We start from the raw sequence: 22,730 nt of genomic DNA, 5'->3' as shown, positions 1-22,730 counted from the left end.
TGAATTGGAATTATCAAACGAGTATCAAATTAAATCAAGTTTTATAAAAACCACAATAAACACATCACAGAATACACTTGTATCTACACAAAAGAGCAGAGAAGAATATTCTGTATGTATAGTCCTTACTTGACATTGAGCCTCTTCATGTTTCTGACCACACAATTGTTATTGTTGAAGTTTAAGGAACAGTGAATAGAAAATAACGACAATGATAGAAAATTGTTGAACGTCTGGACTGGATAGACTGAAAAACGTTTATAACACGTGTTTAAACTATATACAAATAAGCCATAGCAACTAACTAAGGGAAAATTGACATTACCACAATTTGCACAACAGCTTAAGCAATTGAAAATCCAGATAAAATATTTCATTTTGTGGGAAACCTTTTTATACCAAAAGAAAGAACTAAAAAAAATGAAGCATTTGGAAATTAGTTGCTCTGAAATCTACAATCATTGAAGACGGAAACAGCAGCAATATCACGAATGTTTGAATGTAATGCAATCTAAAAACGTACGTTTAAGAATGCACACAACAGAGGACACGAGCTTCACAACGAACATCACTTATAAATAACATGATGAAAACAATGTGATAAGCAATTTCATAAGCTGATACACAAGTAGCGAATAACAGAAAGCATCAATACTTTATGATAGTTCTCCATACAGAAAGCATGAAAAACATCGAATAAAAACAGACACTTTTTCTTACTTATATGGAACTTATATAAAGAATGAGATTGACAGAGGTAACAACTTCACCATGTTAAGATCATAAAATAAATGATTCAATCAATAGAGATAGATAAGTGAAAAAAAAGTTGAAAAAACAACTATAAATGAATCACCAGTTCAGGCAGTAGTAGACACGTTAAGACACGCGTTCTTTTGAATAGTCCTCCACAACTCAAATGCTTTGGAATACATAATCATAATAAGACAGCTAAGTATGGCAAAAAAAATGGGCAATGCTATATTGTTTATGGTATTCGAAGTCCAATTGAAGAAAAAACAGTTTTATAAGTCATTCCATTGGAACAATAAATAGCAAGAGCAGAGACAACTGAAGGGTACTATAAAATTTCCGAATATTTAATCTCAGGCTATTGGAAATGCACATGAGATATGGAATTATGTGAAACTTCAATGTCAATTATGCATACTAGTATTAAAATGATACACAACATTGAGAACATTTCTAAGTGACATGCAGGAATTTGTTAGACTTTGCCCCCTACATTGTTTTAAAGAAAACATCAGGAAAGGAGAATTTGAAAGGTTTATAAAAACACTTCTGCTACAGCATCTTCTGGACTCTGCTGTTAAACTTTTTGGAGAGATTTATTTTCTTAAGACAACCGCATGGACATTGAACAGATTATGGGCACTGTGTAAATAGACTTAAAAATACCCCAGATGATAAAGATTGATGTAACTGTACGCAATAACCATTGGTGGTGGAAAAACTACATTTTGACGTAACTTGTATTACTATACCTTTTTAAAAATCTTATAAATAAACAAGTATGGACACAGACGCAAATTGTCAGTGGGGTTAAAGGTTGTTACAAATGAATTGAAAGCTAGACTGGAAATGTGTATTAACAAATTGAGTAGATGTGTACATGTCTTCTTTCAAATTCATTGACTGATAAAAAGGGGGCTTCAACTTCCACCCTCTCTATGAATTAGTTGTTTGAGTGTTTGAATATGGAGTTTGTTAATAAATAGCTGCACTGTAAGCGCATGATATGTCTTGATTCCTTTTAAGCTTGCTTAAAGGTTGAACTATTTTGTTTTGTACAATTATTAGTCTATTTTTTTCTCATTTCATTTGTTTTATATTTGTCATTTTAAGGTCTTTTATAGCTGACTGTGCTGTATGAGCTTTTGTCACTGTTGAAGGCTATTTGGGGACCTGTAGTTGTTAATCTTGTTTTAAATTTTGGAATGTAGCTGAAGTCAACAGACATAGACAATTCACCCAAGTTTTATAAAATGATGTGGAAGTGTTTATGTGAATAATTGAGATGGGAAATGAGGAAAGTGTCAAAGTGACAACAACCCAACCATAGAGTAGACAACAGCTGAAGGCCTCCAATGTAGCCAGAAACTCCTGCACTTATAGGTGTCCAAAAACTATAAAATCCCTTCTTTTTTTTTAAGCATATATAAAAATTCATAACACAGAAATTTATAATCTGAAATTTACATACATTTTTACCTGCCAACTTTTCAAAATGCCCATGGGGGTTTTGCGTGCAAAATGGCTGACCTGGTCCTAGAAAACCTTCATGAGGGTCTTCAAATACATTTTTATGTTGTTTTTTGGATTCTTCATACTACTACAAGCCTACAGCCATTGTAAAATTAATTGTTTTGTTTAGAATTGTGGACAAAATTGCTCTTTCAAAATTTCAATTTGGGAGCCTCCATGGGGGAAATCCCCCGCAAATAGTGACAGTTGGCAGGTATGAATTTATTACAATCAAAAGGGACCTTAGGTCAATAGTGTAAACAATTCACCAAAGTTTAATTAAAGGTGATGGATGCATTTTTGTGTTATTGTTCAAAATTGGAAAATTCTCTCTTTTTTAAGGATAAAATCTCTCTTCATAACATGGAAATGAAAATTCTAAAATTTATAAAATCGATGTGGAGCTTATGTCAATAGATATAAACATTTCAACAAAGTTTCTTGGAAGTAGGGGGAAGTGTTTTCTAGTTATTGTCTGAAGTGTGGATGATGGACTGATAGACAACAGTATACTATAATATGTTGTGTGTGAGACATTGGTATAATAAAATGGTTTCGAATGAATAATGATTAGAAACTGTTTAATGCAGTTATTGAGGGAACGACAGTGGAGAAATTGCTGAGTTCAGTGCGTTTGAATCCTAAGAATTCAATTTTTGTTGAAATGAAACAAAGTTCAATTTTTGACCCTTTGGATCTTAATGTAGACCAATTTGAAAACGGGACAATCCTGTGCAATTGAATATTTCTTGCTATTGTGCAATACTGTGCAATTAAAAATTTCTTGCTATTGCACAATACAGTGTAATTGGAGATTTCTTGCTATTGTGCAATACGGTGCAATTGAACAATACTGTGCAATTGACGATTTCTTGCTATTGCAGAATACTGCGCAATTGAAAATTTCTTGCTATTGCACAATATTTAGTATAATAATTTTTGACCCCGATTTGGACCAACTTGAAAACTGGGCCCATAATCAAAAATCTAAGTACATGTTAAGACTCACCATATCAAAGAACCCCAAGAATTCAATTTTTATATAAATAGAAAACTCTTTGATGTGCTGTTTAGAAACGAGGTACTCACATGGAACAATATATAACAGTACCTGTAAAATGGAACCTGAATTGCAGATTTTTGTACCATAAAACCAAGTTAGTATCATTAGCTGATTAAACGTTTTAGGGTTTTACATCTTACAAATGCAAATTATACCACACTACTCCAGAATACTCATTGACCTTAATCTTTGCATCTAGGTAAAACGTTAATGTTATATTTGGTTATAATTTAGTTCCAAAAGTTTAATTTTCACAAGCACGCACATAACCGAACTTTTAATCTAACGCAATCAAAATGATACCAGGATTATATTGAGTAAACCATACGAGGTGGAATGTGAATAAAAGTTCGAAGTTAAAAAGAAGTTAGGTTCGATAAGGTGTGCCTAAAGCACAGGCACTTGTTTCTGTCAATATGGGGTTTACTATCCATACCAGTACAAAAAAAACACAAGGTAGCTAACGGGAATTTTCAATGTGTTCGCTTCAACCAATATTTTATTACTTTCCCTTGCCCCTTTCACGAATAAAAGTACACCAGTCTTTCGGTAATTGATTTATCTTTACAATGAAACAACTCTCACGTACCTTGAGAATACCCCTCAAACAGAATAACACACTTGAGATGAGAATTATTGACCTTTTTCCAGACCATTGAATTTGGAAGGACTAAACTTCCGGTTTACTTCGGAAGTTAATAGAACACAGCAATCTGATTGGTCGAATTCATCTGGTTACCTGTTTATTTATACTAGTTACCAGTAACCAGAAAAATGTGACCAATGGGATTACTCAGTTTTATTAATTTCCTAAGTAAACCGGAAGTTTAGTCCTTCCAAATTCAATGGTCTGGAAAAAGGTCAATAATTCTCATCTCAAGTGTGTTATACTGTTTGAGGGGTATTCTCAAGGTACGTGAGAGTTGTTTCATTGTAAAGATAAATCAATTACCGAAAGACTGGTGTACTTTTATTCGTGAAAGGGGCAAGGGAAAGTAATAAAATATTGGTTGAAGCGAACACATTGAAAGTTCCCGTTAGCTACCTTGTGTTTTTTTTGTACTGGTATGGATAGTAAACCCCATATTGACAGAAACAAGTGCCTGTGGCCTAAAGGCAAAACATATTGTGTTTCGGCACAAAACGGTTTTTGACAGAATCGGTTATGGAATCTAAATGTGTTTTATTTTCCAATTTGCAATCAATGACACAATAACACACATATGATATCTTTATAAAATCTGGTCCAATAAAGAGGTAGGGCCAATTTGTCGGGAACTTAATTTTTTTCACAGGGCCAATTTCAAAAAGTGCCGATAAAATAAAATTTACTATAAAAGCAAAAAGTATAAATGCTTTTTGTCGAGCCTTCGACTTAAGTCGAAAAAGCGAGACTAAGCGATCCTACTTTCCGTCGGCGTCGTCGGCGGCGGCGTCCACAAATATTCACTCTGTGGTTAAAGTTTTTGAAATTTTAATAACTTTCTTAAACTACACTGGATTTCTACCAAACTTGGACAGAAGCTTGTGTATGATCATAAGATAGTATCCAGAAGAAAAGTTGTAAAAATAAAATTCCATTTTTTCCGTATTTTACTTATAAATGGACTTAGTTTTTTCTGCGGGGAACCATTACATTCACCTTGTGGTTAAAGTTTTTAGAATTTTAATAACTTTCTTAAACTATCCTTTGTTTGAACCAAACTTGGACAAACGCTTGTTTATGATCATAAGATAGTATCCAGAAGTAAATTTTGTAAAAAAATAAATCCATTATTTCCGTATTTTACTTTTAAATGGACTTAGTTTTTCTACAGAGAAACATCACATTTACTCTGTGGTTAAAGTTTTTAAAAATTTAATAACTTTCTTAAACTAGCTGGGTTTGTACCAAACTTGGACAGAAGCTTATTTATGATCATAAGATAGTATCCAGAAGTAAATTTTGTTAAAAGATATTTCCATTTTTTCTGTATTTTACTTTTAAAGGGACTTACATTTTCTTCCAGTTAACATAACATACAGTCTGCAGTTTAAGTTTTCAAAACATTAATTAGATTCATTAACTATCCTACATTTTTACCAAACTTGGACAGATGCTTCTTACAATTAAAAGGAATATTTTTATTGATTTTTTTCCTCCTTTATGTTGAGCTTGCGATTTACAGCAAAAGTAGGCGAGACACTGGGTTCCGCGGAACCCTTACAAATTTTTGATCAATATCTCGATTTACATATATTATGATATGTGTGATCAATAGTTAATTTAACCCCAAAAAAGGATGAAAGTCTTATCGTAATTGTAGGTAAAACATCAAGAAGCTGTTGCATCTGTATCACAACGAAGGACCGATTTGTTAAAATGCATTTTAACATATGTTAGTAACACAGGGTGAACTGATGTCAGACGTTCTCCGGGTAAATTATATACATGTATTATCATATCTTATCTTATAGACAATAAAACCTTAAAAGAGCAGGACAAGTACAGATACACAAATATTGAGAATGAGAAAAACACGATTTGAATTTGATCGACAGTATTTGGCTTCTTGGCAAGTTACGTGGTATAGTACCTTGCATAAAGGATGTTAAAAATAAAATAAATAGTCTTGGCCTTGTTTTTGTAGGAATGCCTGTTTAAGGTATGAAAATAGATGATGTGACCTATTTCGTATGCTATAATTAGCTTCTATCTGGCTACTTAAAACATGATTACCTATCTTATCGAATGAAAAACAATCACGACAAATTGGCCCTAAGTCTTTAAAAAAATTAAAAATATAGAATCATGCAGTATAACAATGTTGATATTTTTCAAATACAAAACAAAATTTTCTCATTTTATTTTATTAAAATGCCAATTTGCCTTTGAAGGACTTTAAATAACCACCCATCCATCCATCTAATTTGCTCCGTTCCTGAGTGTTAATTTTAAGTATAATCACATGACTATACATGCTCTACTTTCGTCTGCTGAAGGTGGTTTTATCCCCATCTGGAATCCATTTGCGGAATTAGTCACATCTATACTTCGTCGCATAGGATGTTTCACTGATGTCCTAGTAGAATTTATATTTTTAGGTAAACTACTACTAACTTTGTCTCTGTCTTCACTTTCAAAAGAATTTTGTCTTTGAATAGATTTTTGTTTGTTAAACATTTTTGCAAAAGAGTTCTGGCGCGGCAGTGGTTTTGTTTTTCTTTCTTTGATATTAGCCTCCTCTATCATAAAACTCAATTGCGTATTTAGCTTTTCTATTTTTGCATCCCTTTCTGCTACAGTATCTTTCAGTTCTGTTACCTAAAAAATAGAATGCAATTTGTCAAAACAGTGTTCACTGTTGTGTATAAAATATGAGACACACTAATTTATTATTTAAAGTTTTGAGCTCTAATTAGGTATTTTGAAATAGGTTAATTGTATACCGTACCTGATACTGAAGTTTCGATATAGAAATATCTTTTGCTGTACAAGATGCTTTTAATGTTGCTAATTCTGTTCTGTATTGGTCAACCTTTTTCTGGAGAAATGACTGTTTTTGTAATAAATTATTTCGAACGTGTTCCCTGAAAAGACAAAACTACGCATGAATTTTAACAAGGAAAATTTCTAATTTTAAGGAAGAGAATTTAACACTTAAGTATTATACTGCGAATATATAAAATGAAAGTATGCAGGACATTTATATATATACACAAAGTAGTATACCAGGGTCACTTCAATATACGGTAGTATAACAGAGTCACTTCAATATACAATAGTATAACAAAGTCACTTCAATACACAGTAGTATACCATAGTCACTTCAATATACTGTAGTATACCAGAGTCACTGCAATTTAAAGTAGTATACCAGAGTCAATTTAATATACAGTAATTTACGAGAGTCAATTCAATACTAGTATACAGTAGTATATCAGAGTCATTTCAATATACAGTAGTATATCATAGTCACTTCCATATACATCAGTATAACAAAGTCACTTCAATATACAGTAGTATACCAGAGTCACTACAATATACAGTAGTATAACAGTCACTTCAATACACAGTAGTATATACCAGAGTCACTTCAATACACAGTAGCATACCAGAGTCAATTTAATATACAGTAGTATACCAGAGTCACTTCAATATACAGTAGTATATACCAAAGTCACTTCAATATACAGCAGTATAACAGAGATACTTCAATATACAGCAGTATACCAGAGTCACTTCAATATACAGTAGTATACCAGAGTCAATTCATTATACAGTAGTATACCAGAGTCACTCCAATACTCAGTGGTATACCATAGTCACTTCAATATACAGAACTATACCCGAGTCACTTCAATATATAGTAGTATAAATAAAGGCAACAGTAGTATACCGCTGTTCAAAACTCATAAATCCATGGACAAAAATCAAAAATCGGGGTAACAAACCAAAACCGAGGAAACGCATTAATTATAAGAGGAGAACAACGACACAATATTAAAATGTTACACACACAGAAACGGACTAAGCATTAGACAAAATCCTATGAAAATAACAAATTTACATCAAAACTAAATACATAAATTTGGGATAGATAAGTACCGTGAGACGTTTTATAGTAATGTGAATTCACACTCAAAAATAAGAGAAAACAAACGACACAACGGAAACACAACGTTAAAATGTAACACACACAGAAACGAACTATAATATAACAATTGCCATATTCCTGACTTGGTACAGAACATTTTTAAAGGAAAAAGTGGTGGGTTGCACCTGGTTTTGTGGCATGCCAAACCTCCCTCTTTTATGGACATGTGAAATATATCATTAAAATGACAACACAACATTACAGGTCTACAATATAAATAAATAGGAGAACACAATTGACACAGAAACACACGAATAAACGCTAACAAAAGGCAACAAGTTTTCATTTTAAGACGCCAGAAGTGCATTTTGTCCACACAAGACTTACCAGTGACGCCAAAATACAAAAGTGTGAAAGCCGAAACAAGTACAAAGTTGAACAGTATTGAGGACCAAAAGTTCTTATAAGCTGTGCCAAAAACGGCCAGGGTTTTCTGTAAGGTACCAGAACAGAGTCACTTTAATATACAGCAGTAAAACAGTCATTTCAATACACAGTAGTATACCAGAGTCACTTCAATATACAGCAGTATACCAGAGTCACTTCAATATACAGCAGTAAACCAGAGTCACTTCAATATACAGTAGTATACCAGAGTCACATCAATTCACACTTGTATACCAGAGTCACTTCAATATACAAAAGTATACCAGAGTCACTTCAATACACAGTAATATACCATAGTCACTTCAATATATAAAGTATTTGCCACTGGGAGACAAGTAAGCAATTAGAATATATCAATCGAATATGTTTTATAAATAGAGCAGTAACTATTCAAAATTATGAAGGCTGATAGTAATTTAAAATCAATATATGTTTGTTCTAATCGATTTTTTTTTGTGTGTTGGGGGGCATTTTATTCCATCAAAAAGTTTTCCTTTGTATATTTTTATCAAAAAAGGAAAACTAGAATTATAAGTGTACATTTTTACTCCACTGTCAATATGTAGTATAAGTGGAAGTCAACACCGAAAATCTATTATATGGTCATTTTGTTTTTATAAATTTACTGCTTTGCAAAGTATGAAATATTTTAAATACTAAGGATTTTCTAATCCCAGGCATACATTACCTTAGCTATATTTGGCACAATTTTCGGAATGTGGGGTCATCAATGCTCTTTAACTTTAAACTTTATACTTGTTTGTTTTTCTGACTATTTTAATCTGAGCGTCACTGATGAGTCTTATGCAGATGAAACGCGCGTCTTGCATATTAAAATTATAAGCATGGCGCCTATGGTAACTATTAGCATGTCAAAATGTATTATTGCATTGTTTTTTTGTGTATTTCTCTGTCCTAACTGTTCTTGCATTTATTTGTACTGTAGTCCTGGCATGTATATTGACCTTTTAATGTTATATTTAACATTACCTAGCCACAAAACCATGTTCAATCCACCATTTTGTACTTAAAATGTCCTATATCAAATCAGGAGAATGGTAGTTGTTATCTTATTGTTCGTTTCTGTGTGTGTTACATTGTCGGTTGTTTTTGTTGCACTTTATAGTGTTTCTGTTGTTTCGTTGTTTTCCTCTTATAGTTAATGTGTTTTCCTCGGTTTATTTTATAACCTGGATTTGTTTTCTCTCAATTGATTTATGACTTAACAGCAATATACTACCTTTGCCCTTACTTAGTATGAAAGATTCAATACAGTGATAAATGTTATTCTGGAAAAAATATTAATGTATAGTTGAACATGTTAACTGTCATAAACCAATGCCAACAAGGAATTGTTAAAATGAGGTAGGGAAACTTTATTCTGTAAATATAAATAAACGGTGAACTCATACACACAAAGAAGACAAAATTAAAGTTTTAGACCGTTATGATCAAAGAAAGAGAGTATTTAAAAGTCATGCAACAACACAGAATATTAATCAGTTAAACAATATTTGTTAAAATGATGGCATGCAAGACGATAGGGTATATATACTTACTGCTCGAGACTTTCAGGAGTACTTGTAGGAGTAAAATGAATTATGTTTAAATTCGATATACTCGTGTATAGTACCTGTGTTATGATATTGCTAAGCAGGATATCAGCTTTTAAAATATATTAACTTTTATAACGAGACGCCTATAATATGAGCATTCTTTTTTAGCTCATATAATATTTGTTTTAGTTTTTGTGTACATTTTTTTAAAGAACTGCATACTATTTGCCCTCTTATAAGCATTCTGTTGTTGTTTGTATCATGTTAACATCCTGTTATTATATTCCATATTTGTGCAGTTATAATTCTAGTTTTATATGTTCACAAGTGAGATGCTATATATTGTTCGCAGAAGTATTCTTAAACTTCTCATTACCAAACAACACGAAAATATTAAGATAACACGATGATGACTGCTGTACCCATATTTTGACTATTTTATTTATTAACAGTATGTCCGTTTAGTTCACGCATCATTGTAAATATAACGAAATTTGACGACACTGTCGTACAAAGTGAGAGGTTGAGCGCTATAAAACAATCTTTATCCACCATTTTCTACATTTGAAAATGCCTCTATCAAGTCAGGAATATGACAGTTGTTGTCCATTTGATTTTGCCATGTGATTAGGGACTTTCCGATTTGATTTCCCCCTAAGCTCAGTATTTTTGTGATTTTACTTTTTATAAACAAACATAGATATATTAATCTAAATCAAATGATAAATGAAACAAAAACAATTTCATCAGTTATCTAAACGAAACTTCATACAAGATCATATTGACACCCATTATGTTCATGTATTGGTACTTACCAATTTCGCCTATCTCGATTTTTAAGTTCACTAGAATCGACACCAAGTAGATCAAGGCCTTCTTTTTTCTTTTCTAGTTCTTGCTTTAATCTATCCAATTCCTAAAATATGGCAGTTGTTATTAAATAGTTTTATGTTGCATTGAGGTTTGTTTTGTTGACACTTCAGTGTTTCTGTTGTTCCGTTGTGTTCCTCTAATGTAGTTGATGTTTCCCTCGGTTTTAGTTTGTAACTAGGATTTGTTTTCTAAATGGATCTATGACTTTTGAACAGCGGTATACTAATGTTGCATTTATATAGTATGAATATTGCTATAAATAAAAACTTATTGTTAAAAGACATTGTAAAAAGTGAAATAACAAAAAATTCGAGGGAAATTTAATTCGGAAAGTCCCTTAGCAAATGTCAAAATCAAAAGCTCCAACAAATCAAACAAATGGAAAACAACCAAACTAAATACGGGCAAATATAAGATGTAATGGATTTCTCTCTTCAGAATATGTAATGTACAATAACAGTTTGTATGTCATGTTCAGGAACATCATCAATGACAAGAACCTTATTGTTTACCCTAATATCTACCTAAAATGTATTTTAAGTTTAAAGCTCCGTCTATCATACTTATAATAGTACTGTTATAATCCAGACCAGCTACAAACATACCTCGTCTAGCGATAGTAGATCCTTCTGTCTCTTTTGGCACATTTCTTGTCTTCTATCTAAGCCAGACTCAATTTCATCCATCTTTGAAAGAAAAGATATAGAAAAAAGAATTAATCTTCATAAGAAAACGGATCCAGTGATAAATGACATAAATTAAGAATCTTTTGAAACTGTTAGAGAATATCATTTTGGTTCTGATTAGTGACGACATCATCTTCAAGCATGTGTTTGGATAATTGTCTATCTTCTGTGATCCTCTGTATGTGAAAGAAGCCGACAACGAATCTTCGTAAAATTACGGACCAACTACAATAGTATATTTACGCACAAGATTTACCGTAGACAGTGGACAGTCTTCCAACATATACAGATGTTATGTTCACTTGCACGGGATATGACTCAAATTTCCTAAGAAATGATATTTAAACCCCTAAAATTACTCCCTGAGTTTCTAAATGCATATCATCATTAAAAACATGGTGAAAATTGCCTGTATTATTTTATTCAAGACCTTTATAGTTATCTTTGTTTTCATTGTTTCTATCGTGTACAGGAGTACAGGAATTTGACTATCGATTCGCAGCGGTTCCTTGAATTCGGTACATGATCCTGGGAAATGTGATGAATAAAATGTAAATGAAGGAGAACATTTTAAAAATATAACAAAATGTTGCAGTAGTCCAACTTAGAACCAAGGGATTTGATGTAATATAATATGATGTCTTAAGTGTAAAATTTTGGCTATAAAAAAAATTAGAGGTACACACATCTTTGAGAATGGGTAGACGATTACTCCCTTGTTTTCTTTGAACAAGTTTTCAGTAACTGTAGTTCTCTCAGATTGTGTTCTTTTTTTATTGTGCTGTTGTATTTACAAAAGTGCAAATAAAGAGACGTTCAATCCTGTTCTAAAGATTTTTACCTCTTTTTCATAATTCTCCAATTCGGTTTTTCTTTCTGATAAACTTTCTTCTTGGTCTGCTAACACGTTCTCTCTATCTATCTGGCTTTGACGTTTTGCTAGAATGTCCATGTCTTCCTGTAAACTATTTAATTTGTCGTGCCACATTTTTGTTACTGCTGTTGGATCTTTATGCAACACTCTGAAAAAAAGAACATCTTAGGATGTATTTATTCCCATCGATGAATTTATGAGTTAACATATATATAATATAATTATTCTTCACGTCCAAATGCATTAAGTTCTCAGTGACTAATAACGCGGGATATTTCATAAAAAAATTTACAACAAAACTATTATTACTGTGTACGACATAGAGATTGGTATGGGAAAAAACACATCAATAGGCACTCGACCAAAATTATTTAGACTGTATGTGAAAACCAATACAAAGCTTTATTTTGTGTTCTCCTTATTGATTTTTTTTTCTGCCAAATACTGGCTAACAGTTTCCAATTATTGTTTATGATACTTAACATATGAGTTTAGATTGATGGGCATTCTGAAATTGGTCCTATTTAGAAATAAATTTTAAGAAAAAATATTCCTTGCTTTTTGCCAAAAATTGAATATCGTAATACAGAATAGTATTAAAGAGAATATATCATTTTTGTAGTGCGTTTTGCTCAATTATGTTCTAAACTTTCGTTTTTGCATTAATCTATCTATAAAAAAAATCTCCTGTATTCAAGCTAAATTTGCTTCTTTTTATAAATACCTCTTCTCCTGTTTTAAATCAGTTGGACTTACCCGTTCATCTCGTCTTTTGTTTCAATATCTGGTGCCTTGACAGGTGTTTCTGTACCATCTTTTCTTGCTTGCTCTATATCAGCATCAGCCATGCTTTGATGTAATTCTTTTTGTATTCTTATTTTATATTTTTGAAGCTACAAAATACAGAATGTCATAAATAAATAAATGAATGTGAAGGTTTAAATGAAATCTTGGATATTTGTCAATGAGAGTCACCGAATGACAAACATTACCAAATGAAACCAAAAAAGCAACATCTTGCCTTCAACAATGGAGTGGTCACTATGCAGTGTATCAAGCGCTAAATAATCCCGAGTCTTTTGGAGTTGTGAACAAATTTCAGTTTAATCTCGACCAAAGGTACATAAAAGAAAACTGGACATTCAATCTGATAATTGTTGGTTTAGATATCGATCCTGTCTTCCTACTTGACTTACCTAATTATGTACACAAACTCATTATAATAAGAACTCTTGATTTGGACATACATTTGTATTAACAAAAAACTTGCAGATAACAATCATATTGAATAAAGAAAAGAAAAATACAAAAATCTACATTAGTTAATCAAGAATTTCTCTAATAGGACCACCAAAATAGAATCTGATTTTCAGAGACTTGAGGAAATGCATGTTGGTTGACCGTTATGGAATAAGCGTTTCGCAGATGATATCGGTAATGTTTCGTGTCGTTATTACAATCCCCTTACCTTTTTCACAAATGTGACATACCAAATTATACTATTTACCGGGTTTGTAATAAAATGAGCAGCACGACGGGTGCCACATGTGGAACAGGATCTGCTTACCCTTCTGGAGCACCTGAGACCATCAAGAGTTTTTGTAGCCTTCGTATTGCTTCTATGGTGTGTCCTGTGTTCTATTGTGTGTCTGTTTATATCATTTTTCTTATTTTGCCATGGCGTTGTCTGTTTATTTTCTAACTATGAGTTGACTGTCTCTCTGGTATCTTTTGCAATGAACTTTTAATAAAGAAAACTTAAATTTACCTCTTTTTCACACATTTCTCTAAATTTTAGTATCTCCTGTCCGAGAACATATATTTCCTTTCTGAACATTTCGCGACATTCTTCAACAACATGGATATCTTCCATAACGCACTATGAAAATAAAAATACTAATAGTTAATCAAAGAGTTTAGTATTAACAGTATATTTTATCCAAAATAAGCGAATACATTATTTTTAACTCAAAAATTATTTATTAGGTGCACATAGAAAATAAATATATATTAAATACTGTAAATAATAATATATTTTGAATTTAGCCTACAAATGTATGCATTTCTAGGAAAGTTAACGACAATACTTGCCAATAAAAAAAACATCATCACATAATTATATATATTGTTTAATTCCTACAAGAAAGTAACGCCTCCTAAAACGAAAGCTTATTTATTATAAGCTAGAGTTAGAGGAGGATATAAGGTCTCTGTGCAATGCTAGGCGGTGTTGTCGTAGAAGTTAGAAACAAAAAGTACATGTTCCAGTCCCAGCACCGGGGAGGAAGTTACGAATAACATCTATTCTTAACATCGTTAGGTTGATTATCTAAGCACTTTATATATATAAATATTTTTTATTTATGATGACAATTTAAAACAATTTGGTCGTCTATGGTCATTACTGTGATAGCATAGTTAACAATTTAGCACATAATGACCAAAAATTTAATTAATTCACATACCTCTCTCATTTTAAAGGAGACTTTTTTCTTCTGTTGAAGTCTTTCCAAAGGTGCCATCTGTATGGCTCTTCTTTGTCTAAGTCTAGCTGGATTCTGTTATGAGAAAAAAAAACTACATGAAGTAATACCTAAAGTAGTCAATGTCGTTCAAAGAGAAAAGTTACCAATGTTATATATTCAGCAAAAAGTAAAACAATTTCAAATCGGAAAGTTCCTTGTGAAATGGCAACATCAAAAGCTGAAACACATCAAACGAATGGAAAACAACTATCATATTACTAACTTGGTACACTGAGGCAATCCTTTTTAATCAATATGTAGACAATGGTTGATTAAGCCTTGTTTATAGACAGCCAAACCTCTCACTTGTATGACAGTCGCATAACATTGCATTGCATGACAACAATATGTAAACAAAACAAAATCAGAAATAGTGGGTAAAACTGTCGAAAATAGTCAGCAATGTGTTATAAACTTTAAAATAACTATAAAATAAACAAACATGATAACAAAAAGAAAAAAAAGGTGTTACTCCGTTTTTTGATCGAGTTAAGCCTTCCAATTGATATTTAATAGTGTGTCTTTTTATGTTGTGATGTTATACATTTGTTTCAGAAACGGTAGAAGGTTTGTTACCATTAAAACGTTTAACCCTGCTGCAATTGTTTGCAGCTGTCCTAAGTCATGAATCTGATGTTCATTGGTTGTCGTCTGTTTTTGTGGTACATAAGTGTGTTTCTTGTTTTTATATAGATAAGACCGTTGGTTTTCCCGTTTAAACTGTTAATTTTTTGGCCCTTTATAGCTTGCTGTTCCATATGAGCCAATGCTCCGTGTTGAAGGTCGTTCCAAGACCTATAATGGTTTACTTTTATAAATGGTTAAAATTGAGAATGGTAATGAAGAATGTGTCAAAGAGACAACAACTTGACCATAGAACAGACAACAACTTGACCATAGAACAGACGTCAACAGAAGGTCACCAACAGGTCTTCAATGCAGCGAGAAATTCCCGCACCCGGAGGCGTCCTTCAGCTGGTCTCTAAACAAATATATATACTAGTTCGGTGATAATGAACGCCACACTAAACTCCAAATTGTACACAAGAAACTAAAATTCAAAATAATACAAGACTAACAAAGGCCAGAGGTTCCTGACTTCGGGGACAGGCGCAAAAAATGGGGTTAAACATGTTTATGATATCTCTCCCCCCCCCCTCCCCCCTATATCTCTAGCCAATGTAGAAAAGTAAACGCATAAGAATACGCACATTAAAATTCAGTTTAAGAGAATTCCGAGTCTGATGTCAGAAGATGGAACCAAAGAAAATAAACAAAATAACAATAATACATACATAACAACAGACTACTAACATGCAGTTAACTGACATGCAAGCTCCAGACAATTAAACTAATAGAAAGATTATGTCTTCGACATATGAATATCAGGCACAATCCTTCCTTAATGGAGAGTTGTCTCATTGGCAATCATACCACATATTCCTATATCTTCCTATACCTATATAAATATTATTAAAAATTGAAAGACAAGAATTAAAAAAAATGACCACAGCACAACAGCACATTGACGGGATACATAATTACAGAGCCACGCCAAAAAGATATGAAAAATGGACTAAACAATAAAGGGGTTGAATAATTGACAAAGACAAACGAAAGATCACTATAACACGAAATCAACATGATAAACAACGTCAGTACCTATAATTTATACCATACGACTATCATATATTGTTTTTGAAGTAGACACGGAATAGTTATAGATCAAGTGTCGGTATCATTCGATGAACATTTTTAGAAAAGGAATAAGACATCCTTTGACATAACACCAGTTCATCAGCTTTCTGGTCAGACACTGGTGACATTTTATAAAGTTATTTGCAGGTGAAGTTCGTATATTGATACTAAGGTGGGGAAATTGATCATTTCAAAGTTTTAACCGTCTCGTGTGTCATAGATTCTGGTACTGAGATAACCGACATAACCGCTCATGTCAAATTCGATGTATAAACAGTCTAAAAAGAAGGCAGATGAAGCCTTGATTGTTGTTTCTTAAGTTTTAATTTTGTAGGATACATTAATGGAACCAAATCAAACACTTTTGGATTATTAATGGTATGAACATCATAAATATATCCGAATGTGAAATCAAATGAACTGGCTTCTTTGGTCTTCTTACTTGTTTTTGACAAGTGTTTGAAGGAACTCCGACTCTTATGAACATAAGAAGAGGTCGGCACGGAGAGGCACACAGTTTTCATTAAAAGGACGACAATTTTTTTGAAAGTCAACCACTAAATTTCAACAAAGTGAGATTTTTGTTTTTCTTTTATTGTACAGTCATAAACTTTTGTTTGTATCATTTTTGTCGAGCCTTCGACTTTAGTCGAAAAAGCGAGACTAAGCGATCCTACATTCCGTCGTCGGCGGCGTCAACAAATATTCACTCTGTGGTTAAAGTTTTTGAAATTTTAATAACTTTCTTGAACTATACTGGATTTCTACCAAACTTTGACAGAAGCTTGTTTATGATCATAAGATAGTGTCCAGAAGTAAATTTTGTAAAAATAAAATTCCATTTTTTCCATATTTTACTATAAATGGACTTACTTTTTTCTGCGAGGAAACAAAACATTCACTCTGTAGTTAAAGTTTTTAGAATTTTAATTACTTTCTCAAACTATCCTGGGTTTGTACCAAACTTGGCCACAGAAGCTTGTTTTTGATCATAAGATAGTATCCAGAAGTAAATTTTGTAAAAATAAAATTCCATTTTTTCTGTATTTTACTATAAATGGACTTAGTTTTTTTTTTCTGCGGGGAAACGAAACATTCACTCTGTGGTTAAAGTTTTTGAAATTTTAATAACTTTCTTGAACTATACTGGATTTCTACCAAACTTTGACAGAAGCTTGTTTATGATCATAAGATAGTGTCCAGAAGTAAATTTTGTAAAAATAAAATTCCATTTTTTCCATATTTTACTATAAATGGACTTACTTTTTTCTGCGAGGAAACAAAACATTCACTCTGTAGTTAAAGTTTTTAGAATTTTAATTACTTTCTCAAACTATCCTGGGTTTGTACCAAACTTGGCCACAGAAGCTTGTTTTTGATCATAAGATAGTATCCAGAAGTAAATTTTGTAAAAATAAAATTCCATTTTTTCTGTATTTTACTATAAATGGACTTAGTTTTTTTTTCTGCGGGGAAACGAAACATTCACTCTGTGGTTAAAGTTTTTAGAATTTTAATAACTTTCTCAAACTATCCTGGGTTTGTATTAAACTTGGACAGAAGCTTGTTTATAATCATAAGATTATATCCAGAAGTAAATTTTGTAAAAATAAAATTCCATTTTTCCGTATTTTACTTATAAATGGACTTAGTTTTTTTCTGCGGGGAACCATTACATTCACTCTGTGGTTAAAGTTTTTAAAATTTCAAAAACTTTCTTAAACTATCCTGGGTTTGTACCAAACTTGGACAGAAGCTTATTTATGATCATAAGATTGTATCCAGAAGTAAAGTTTGTTAAAAGATTACTCTGTTTTTTTCTGTAATTTACTTTTAAATGGACTTAGATTTTCTTACAATCATAAAATAGTAACAAGAGGAATATTTTTATTGATTTTTTTCCTCATTGTTGTTGAGCCTGCGATTTACAGCAAAAATAGGCGAGACACTGGGTTCCGCGGAACCCTTACACATTTTTAATTGCAGTAATCAATATCACTAGCAACTTATTTTGATACGAATTCATGATAAATGAAAGTATATCAAGGTATGGAACTATAAGTAAAAAGGTCGTTGCATGAAGTAACTTGATAAATAGGTTAGAAATTAAAATGTCAAAGTGAACCATAACATAAATTTAAACTGCTCTTACCTTGGTAGTTCCAACCACGTATTTGTTCATTTTTAATCCGTAACTTTAAACAAGTTCTAATTAAAAGTTACATCGCTCTAGGACTAAATTGTTATCTAATAAATCCAGTCCTTTTTCTTTATTTTTTACGACAATAATCTTACATAATGGTTGACATACTTTTAAATTCCCTTTCACAATAACGGATAACAAAGTTGAATGGTTTTAATAAATGAAGTCATAATCCGGAACAAAAAGAGGGTTATCTTTAATTCTATAACTAGTGTTTTAATTTTGGAAGTAGTTATGGTCGGGTCAAGAAAGAAAAACGTCTTAAATAATTAAATAAATATTACAACTGTTTATCACGGTAAGTAAAGATTTTACAACACTTAAAGAATCCAAAGAACATATTTACGAATACACTTGAGAAATACAAGACTGTAATATTCATTTACTATTCATTGTTGTAGCATGGTATTTTGAACTAGGTGTTTAATTACAATGTATAAGGTAAACAAGTCTTGATGTACTCCATGCAGTTACCGAATAGATGATACAAACACCAATACTATAGTTAAAGATACTTCTACAGTTTTCTGTGCGAAACTTTACATTTGGAGAATAAATGAAAAGATATTAAACTATAATGTAAAATTGTATGTACCAGACAGTTTTAGTTGGTGATATAAAACTAGACCGAGTGAAGAACCAACTCGTTCGACTTAATGCTAAGTTTATGACCATATATATTTTAGTTTCTCTATTAACATTATCAGCTTTGAAAATATTTGTTTTAAAATTTTTAAATGAAACAAAAATGTCGTTTTTCTAGAGGCTCCCTAACGTTTTAAGAAAATAGATATACATTTATATTATTTTTTAATTTCAATTTATTTTTAATAAAGTGGTATTTTTCCTTGTCCATGACGAGTCCATTATTATTTTTATCCAATATGTTTATTTTAAGAAAGACAATGTTATCAATTTAAATGCGGAAGGTTTGAGTCTACTAAATTTAGACTGCTATCTCTTCCTCTTATCTATCTTTATATTAACGCTCTCATGATTAGTCATATCGAAACAAATTCTTTAACTCGTATTGTGTTAAATAGTAAGACAATAAGGAATATTTTGATAACAACGTAGACAAGACCATTTCTTGCTGTTGTCATGTTATCAATTGATTAGGTTAGATTAGGTGAACGTTCGTCTGGAACACTATATAGATAACACATAGCTGAGAGGGTAATAGAGCAGATTGTTACCCCGAAAAAAACATTGTCAACTGAGGCGATAATAAATATTCTTGTCATATCGTTCATGTTATAGACATTTAAACTGTGGGGTTGCCACAAGTTCTAGACGCCTAAATTAAATAGTAACATTAAACATCTATATGACCTGCAAAGTAAGATCTACAACTGAGTTAACATGATCCAAATTCTCAACCGACTCCTTAAGGAGTTATTGCTGCCCTTGAATTAGGAATTTTATGGAAATTTTGCAGTGTTTGGTTATCACCTTAAATATTATAACGGTATAGTATTTAACACTATTAATTGTGATTTTATTCTTATTTTACATGATTTCCAAAACAACAGTAAGTACAGGTGAACCACACAGGCTCTTGAGAGCCCATAGTCTCTTCTCGTTCACCAGCATGTACTCTTTGTTTCTATTTGAATCCCCATTTGAATGCCTCCGATAGACTGAGTTAAAGTAAAATCACTGTTAGTAGATGACAAAAAAGTTAAAGGTAAATTTTTCAGTATTATTACCAACAAAAGTGTTGCGGTTGTCCGTTTACTAAAAAAAAAAAATAATCGAATGGATAACAACTGTCACATTCTGACTCGGTACAGACATTTTTTTTGTGGAAAATGGTGAATTAAACCTGTTTTAATGCTAGCTAAACCTCTCACATGTATGATACTCGCATCAAATTCCATTATCAATGTTTATGACTTACATTGTATTTACACTATCTGAGGTTTGAAAATTGTGTTGTAAATTCTAGAAACATATGGCTTATTTAATAATCGAAATTTGGATTGGGACTAGTCAGTAGATTGGAGTTGCGTGTAGCAAGATGGGCGCTCAGAAACATGTTTTAACATCCCATATTCTTTCTTTTCGTTGAAACATATTTTAATCGTTTTAACTTTTAGCTAAAATGATCATACACACAATATTACAACTCATGTATTTTTCTCCTGAATATAACTAATAATTCATTGAATATGATATTTAAAAAGAAACAACTTCCGAGCTGTATATCATATTGTACAACCGTGGGAGTCCAATTATTTTCCACTGACACGCCTTTTTGAGCTTAGAAATTTTGGCTCACTCTAGCACCTACCTTATCCTGCGAAACTTCTCTTCTATGATTATTTTCTATATCTTAATGGTAATTGGTATACTTTTAGACTCTATTCAGTTTTTTTAAAGAGCGATTCTTCATTGAACTTTGCGTCGCTAAAATATCTCAATTTGAGACAATACTCTACAGTTCTCTTCTAATTTTTATCATTTATTACTTTTTCAGTGGCTTGTGTTATATATTTCTTCTTTTAAGCAATTTGTCGTATTGGATTAAATATTTAGATAGTGTATGGTGTTTACAGTATGTCTTCGTCAAAACTATTGTTTCAAAAATGCCTTCAAATAAGGCAATACTACTTGGATACAGGGTGTCTTCAACCTATGCCAACATTTGATAAAAAATATATTCAACCTATGCCTACAAACAAAATACAATAGGTGTTGTTATAACACTTATTAATTAATAAAAGGTAAAATACAGTCAGTGTATTTAAGCATTAAATATTACTCTTTAAAAATTCACAAACAAAAATAAAGTATTTGCAAAATTCTGTTGTAGTAAAAAAGGAATTATAAACAAATTCTAAAAAGACATAAATAGTAAAATAAAACCCATGATACTAGCAAAATTGAGTTGAAATAAATATTAAAATTATTATAAAAATAAAATAAGACTAAATTTCTAACTTCTGGATACTATTTTATTATCATAAACAAGCTTCTGTCCAAGTTTGGTACACATCCAGGATAGTATAAGAAAGTTATTTTTTTTTAAAACTATATCAATAGAGTATGTATTGTATCCTGGCAGAAAAAACTAAGTACTTTTATAAGTAAAATACGGGAAAAAAATGGATTTTTTGTTTTACAAAATTTACTTCTGGATACTAACTAATGATCATAAACAAAATTCTGTACAAGTTTGGTACAAATCCAGGATAGTTTAAGAAAGTTATTCAAGTTTTTTAAACTTTAACCACAGAGCAAATGTAATGTTTCCTGGCATAAAAACTAAGTCCTTTTATAAGAAAAATATGGAAAAAATGGATGTTTTGTTTTACAAAATTTACTTCTGGATACTATCTTATGATCATAAACAAGCTTCTGTCCAAGTTTGGTGGAAATCCAGAATAGTTTAAGAAAGTTAATATCAAAATTACAAAAACTTTAACCACAGAGTGAATATTTGTGGAAGTCGTCACCGCCGACAGAATGTAGGATCGCTATGTCTTGTTTTTTTTTTTTACTTAAGTCGAAGGCTCGACAAAAATTAGTGTAATTTATATAAACAATTTCTCGTGTAGTCATTACTTTGTGACAAACTTTAAAAGATGTCCAAATTAAGGACCACTTTGTGAAACTGTCCCCCGAGACTCGAGCATAACAACATGACACCAGTTGCTTGTGCAGATGCAGCATCAATTCATATCTTATAGTATGACTTTTGAGGCAATCATATTAGTGAAATTTGTCTTATTCTCTGAATGTGTTGGAATTAAAAGTGAACAATTAAAATAGATATTTTACATGAGCCAGTATCTATGAAATACATGAGTTTCAATAGTGGTGTATGCCATTGTATTTGAAGGAATCTATTTTACATAAAATTTAATATTTTTATCATATATTTCTATATTATTCATGAGAATGACACTGAGAGATATTCAATATGACTAGATGATTGTTCAAATTCATAAAATCCTTTTC

The 22,730-nt window shown here is 31.6% G+C and overlaps 1 protein-coding gene across 2 annotated transcripts; it reads right to left on the bottom strand.

The window, feature by feature from the left end:
* Positions 1–5,553: 5,553 nt before the first annotated feature.
* Positions 5,554–18,949, bottom strand: LOC134712081 (restin homolog). 2 transcript variants are annotated; one of them, XM_063573232.1, is made up of 10 exons: positions 18,717–18,948; positions 14,807–14,899; positions 14,110–14,220; positions 13,098–13,234; positions 12,309–12,489; positions 11,387–11,467; positions 10,724–10,824; positions 9,912–9,932; positions 6,763–6,898; positions 5,557–6,632 (listed from the first exon to the last, which is right to left on the bottom strand). In XM_063573232.1, the coding sequence occupies exons 1-10, from the start codon at positions 18,744–18,746 to the stop codon at positions 6,273–6,275; spliced, it is 1,251 nt and encodes a 416-aa protein (XP_063429302.1). In that variant the 5' UTR covers positions 18,747–18,948; the 3' UTR covers positions 5,557–6,272. The 2 variants fall into 2 exon arrangements, with proteins under 2 accessions (XP_063429303.1, XP_063429302.1); XM_063573233.1 differs by lacking the exon at positions 9,912–9,932 and having other exon boundaries at positions 5,554–6,632; positions 18,717–18,949.
* Positions 18,950–22,730: the final 3,781 nt, after the last annotated feature.

This window comes from Mytilus trossulus, chromosome 3 (assembly GCF_036588685.1).
Source record: "Mytilus trossulus isolate FHL-02 chromosome 3, PNRI_Mtr1.1.1.hap1, whole genome shotgun sequence".
NCBI lineage: Eukaryota > Metazoa > Mollusca > Bivalvia > Mytilida > Mytilidae > Mytilus > Mytilus trossulus.
This window is presented reverse-complemented; position numbering and strand designations above follow the sequence as displayed.

Coding starts and splice junctions, on each gene's coding strand:
- LOC134712081 (XM_063573232.1), bottom strand. CDS start 18,746: ATGAACAAATACGTGGTTGGAACTACCAAG. Junction 14,900..18,716: donor ACGTGGTTGGAACTACCAAG/GTAAGAGCAGTT, acceptor TTCTCATAACAG/AATCCAGCTAGACTTAGACA. Junction 14,221..14,806: donor TCTCCTTTAAAATGAGAGAG/GTATGTGAATTA, acceptor TTATTTTCATAG/TGCGTTATGGAAGATATCCA.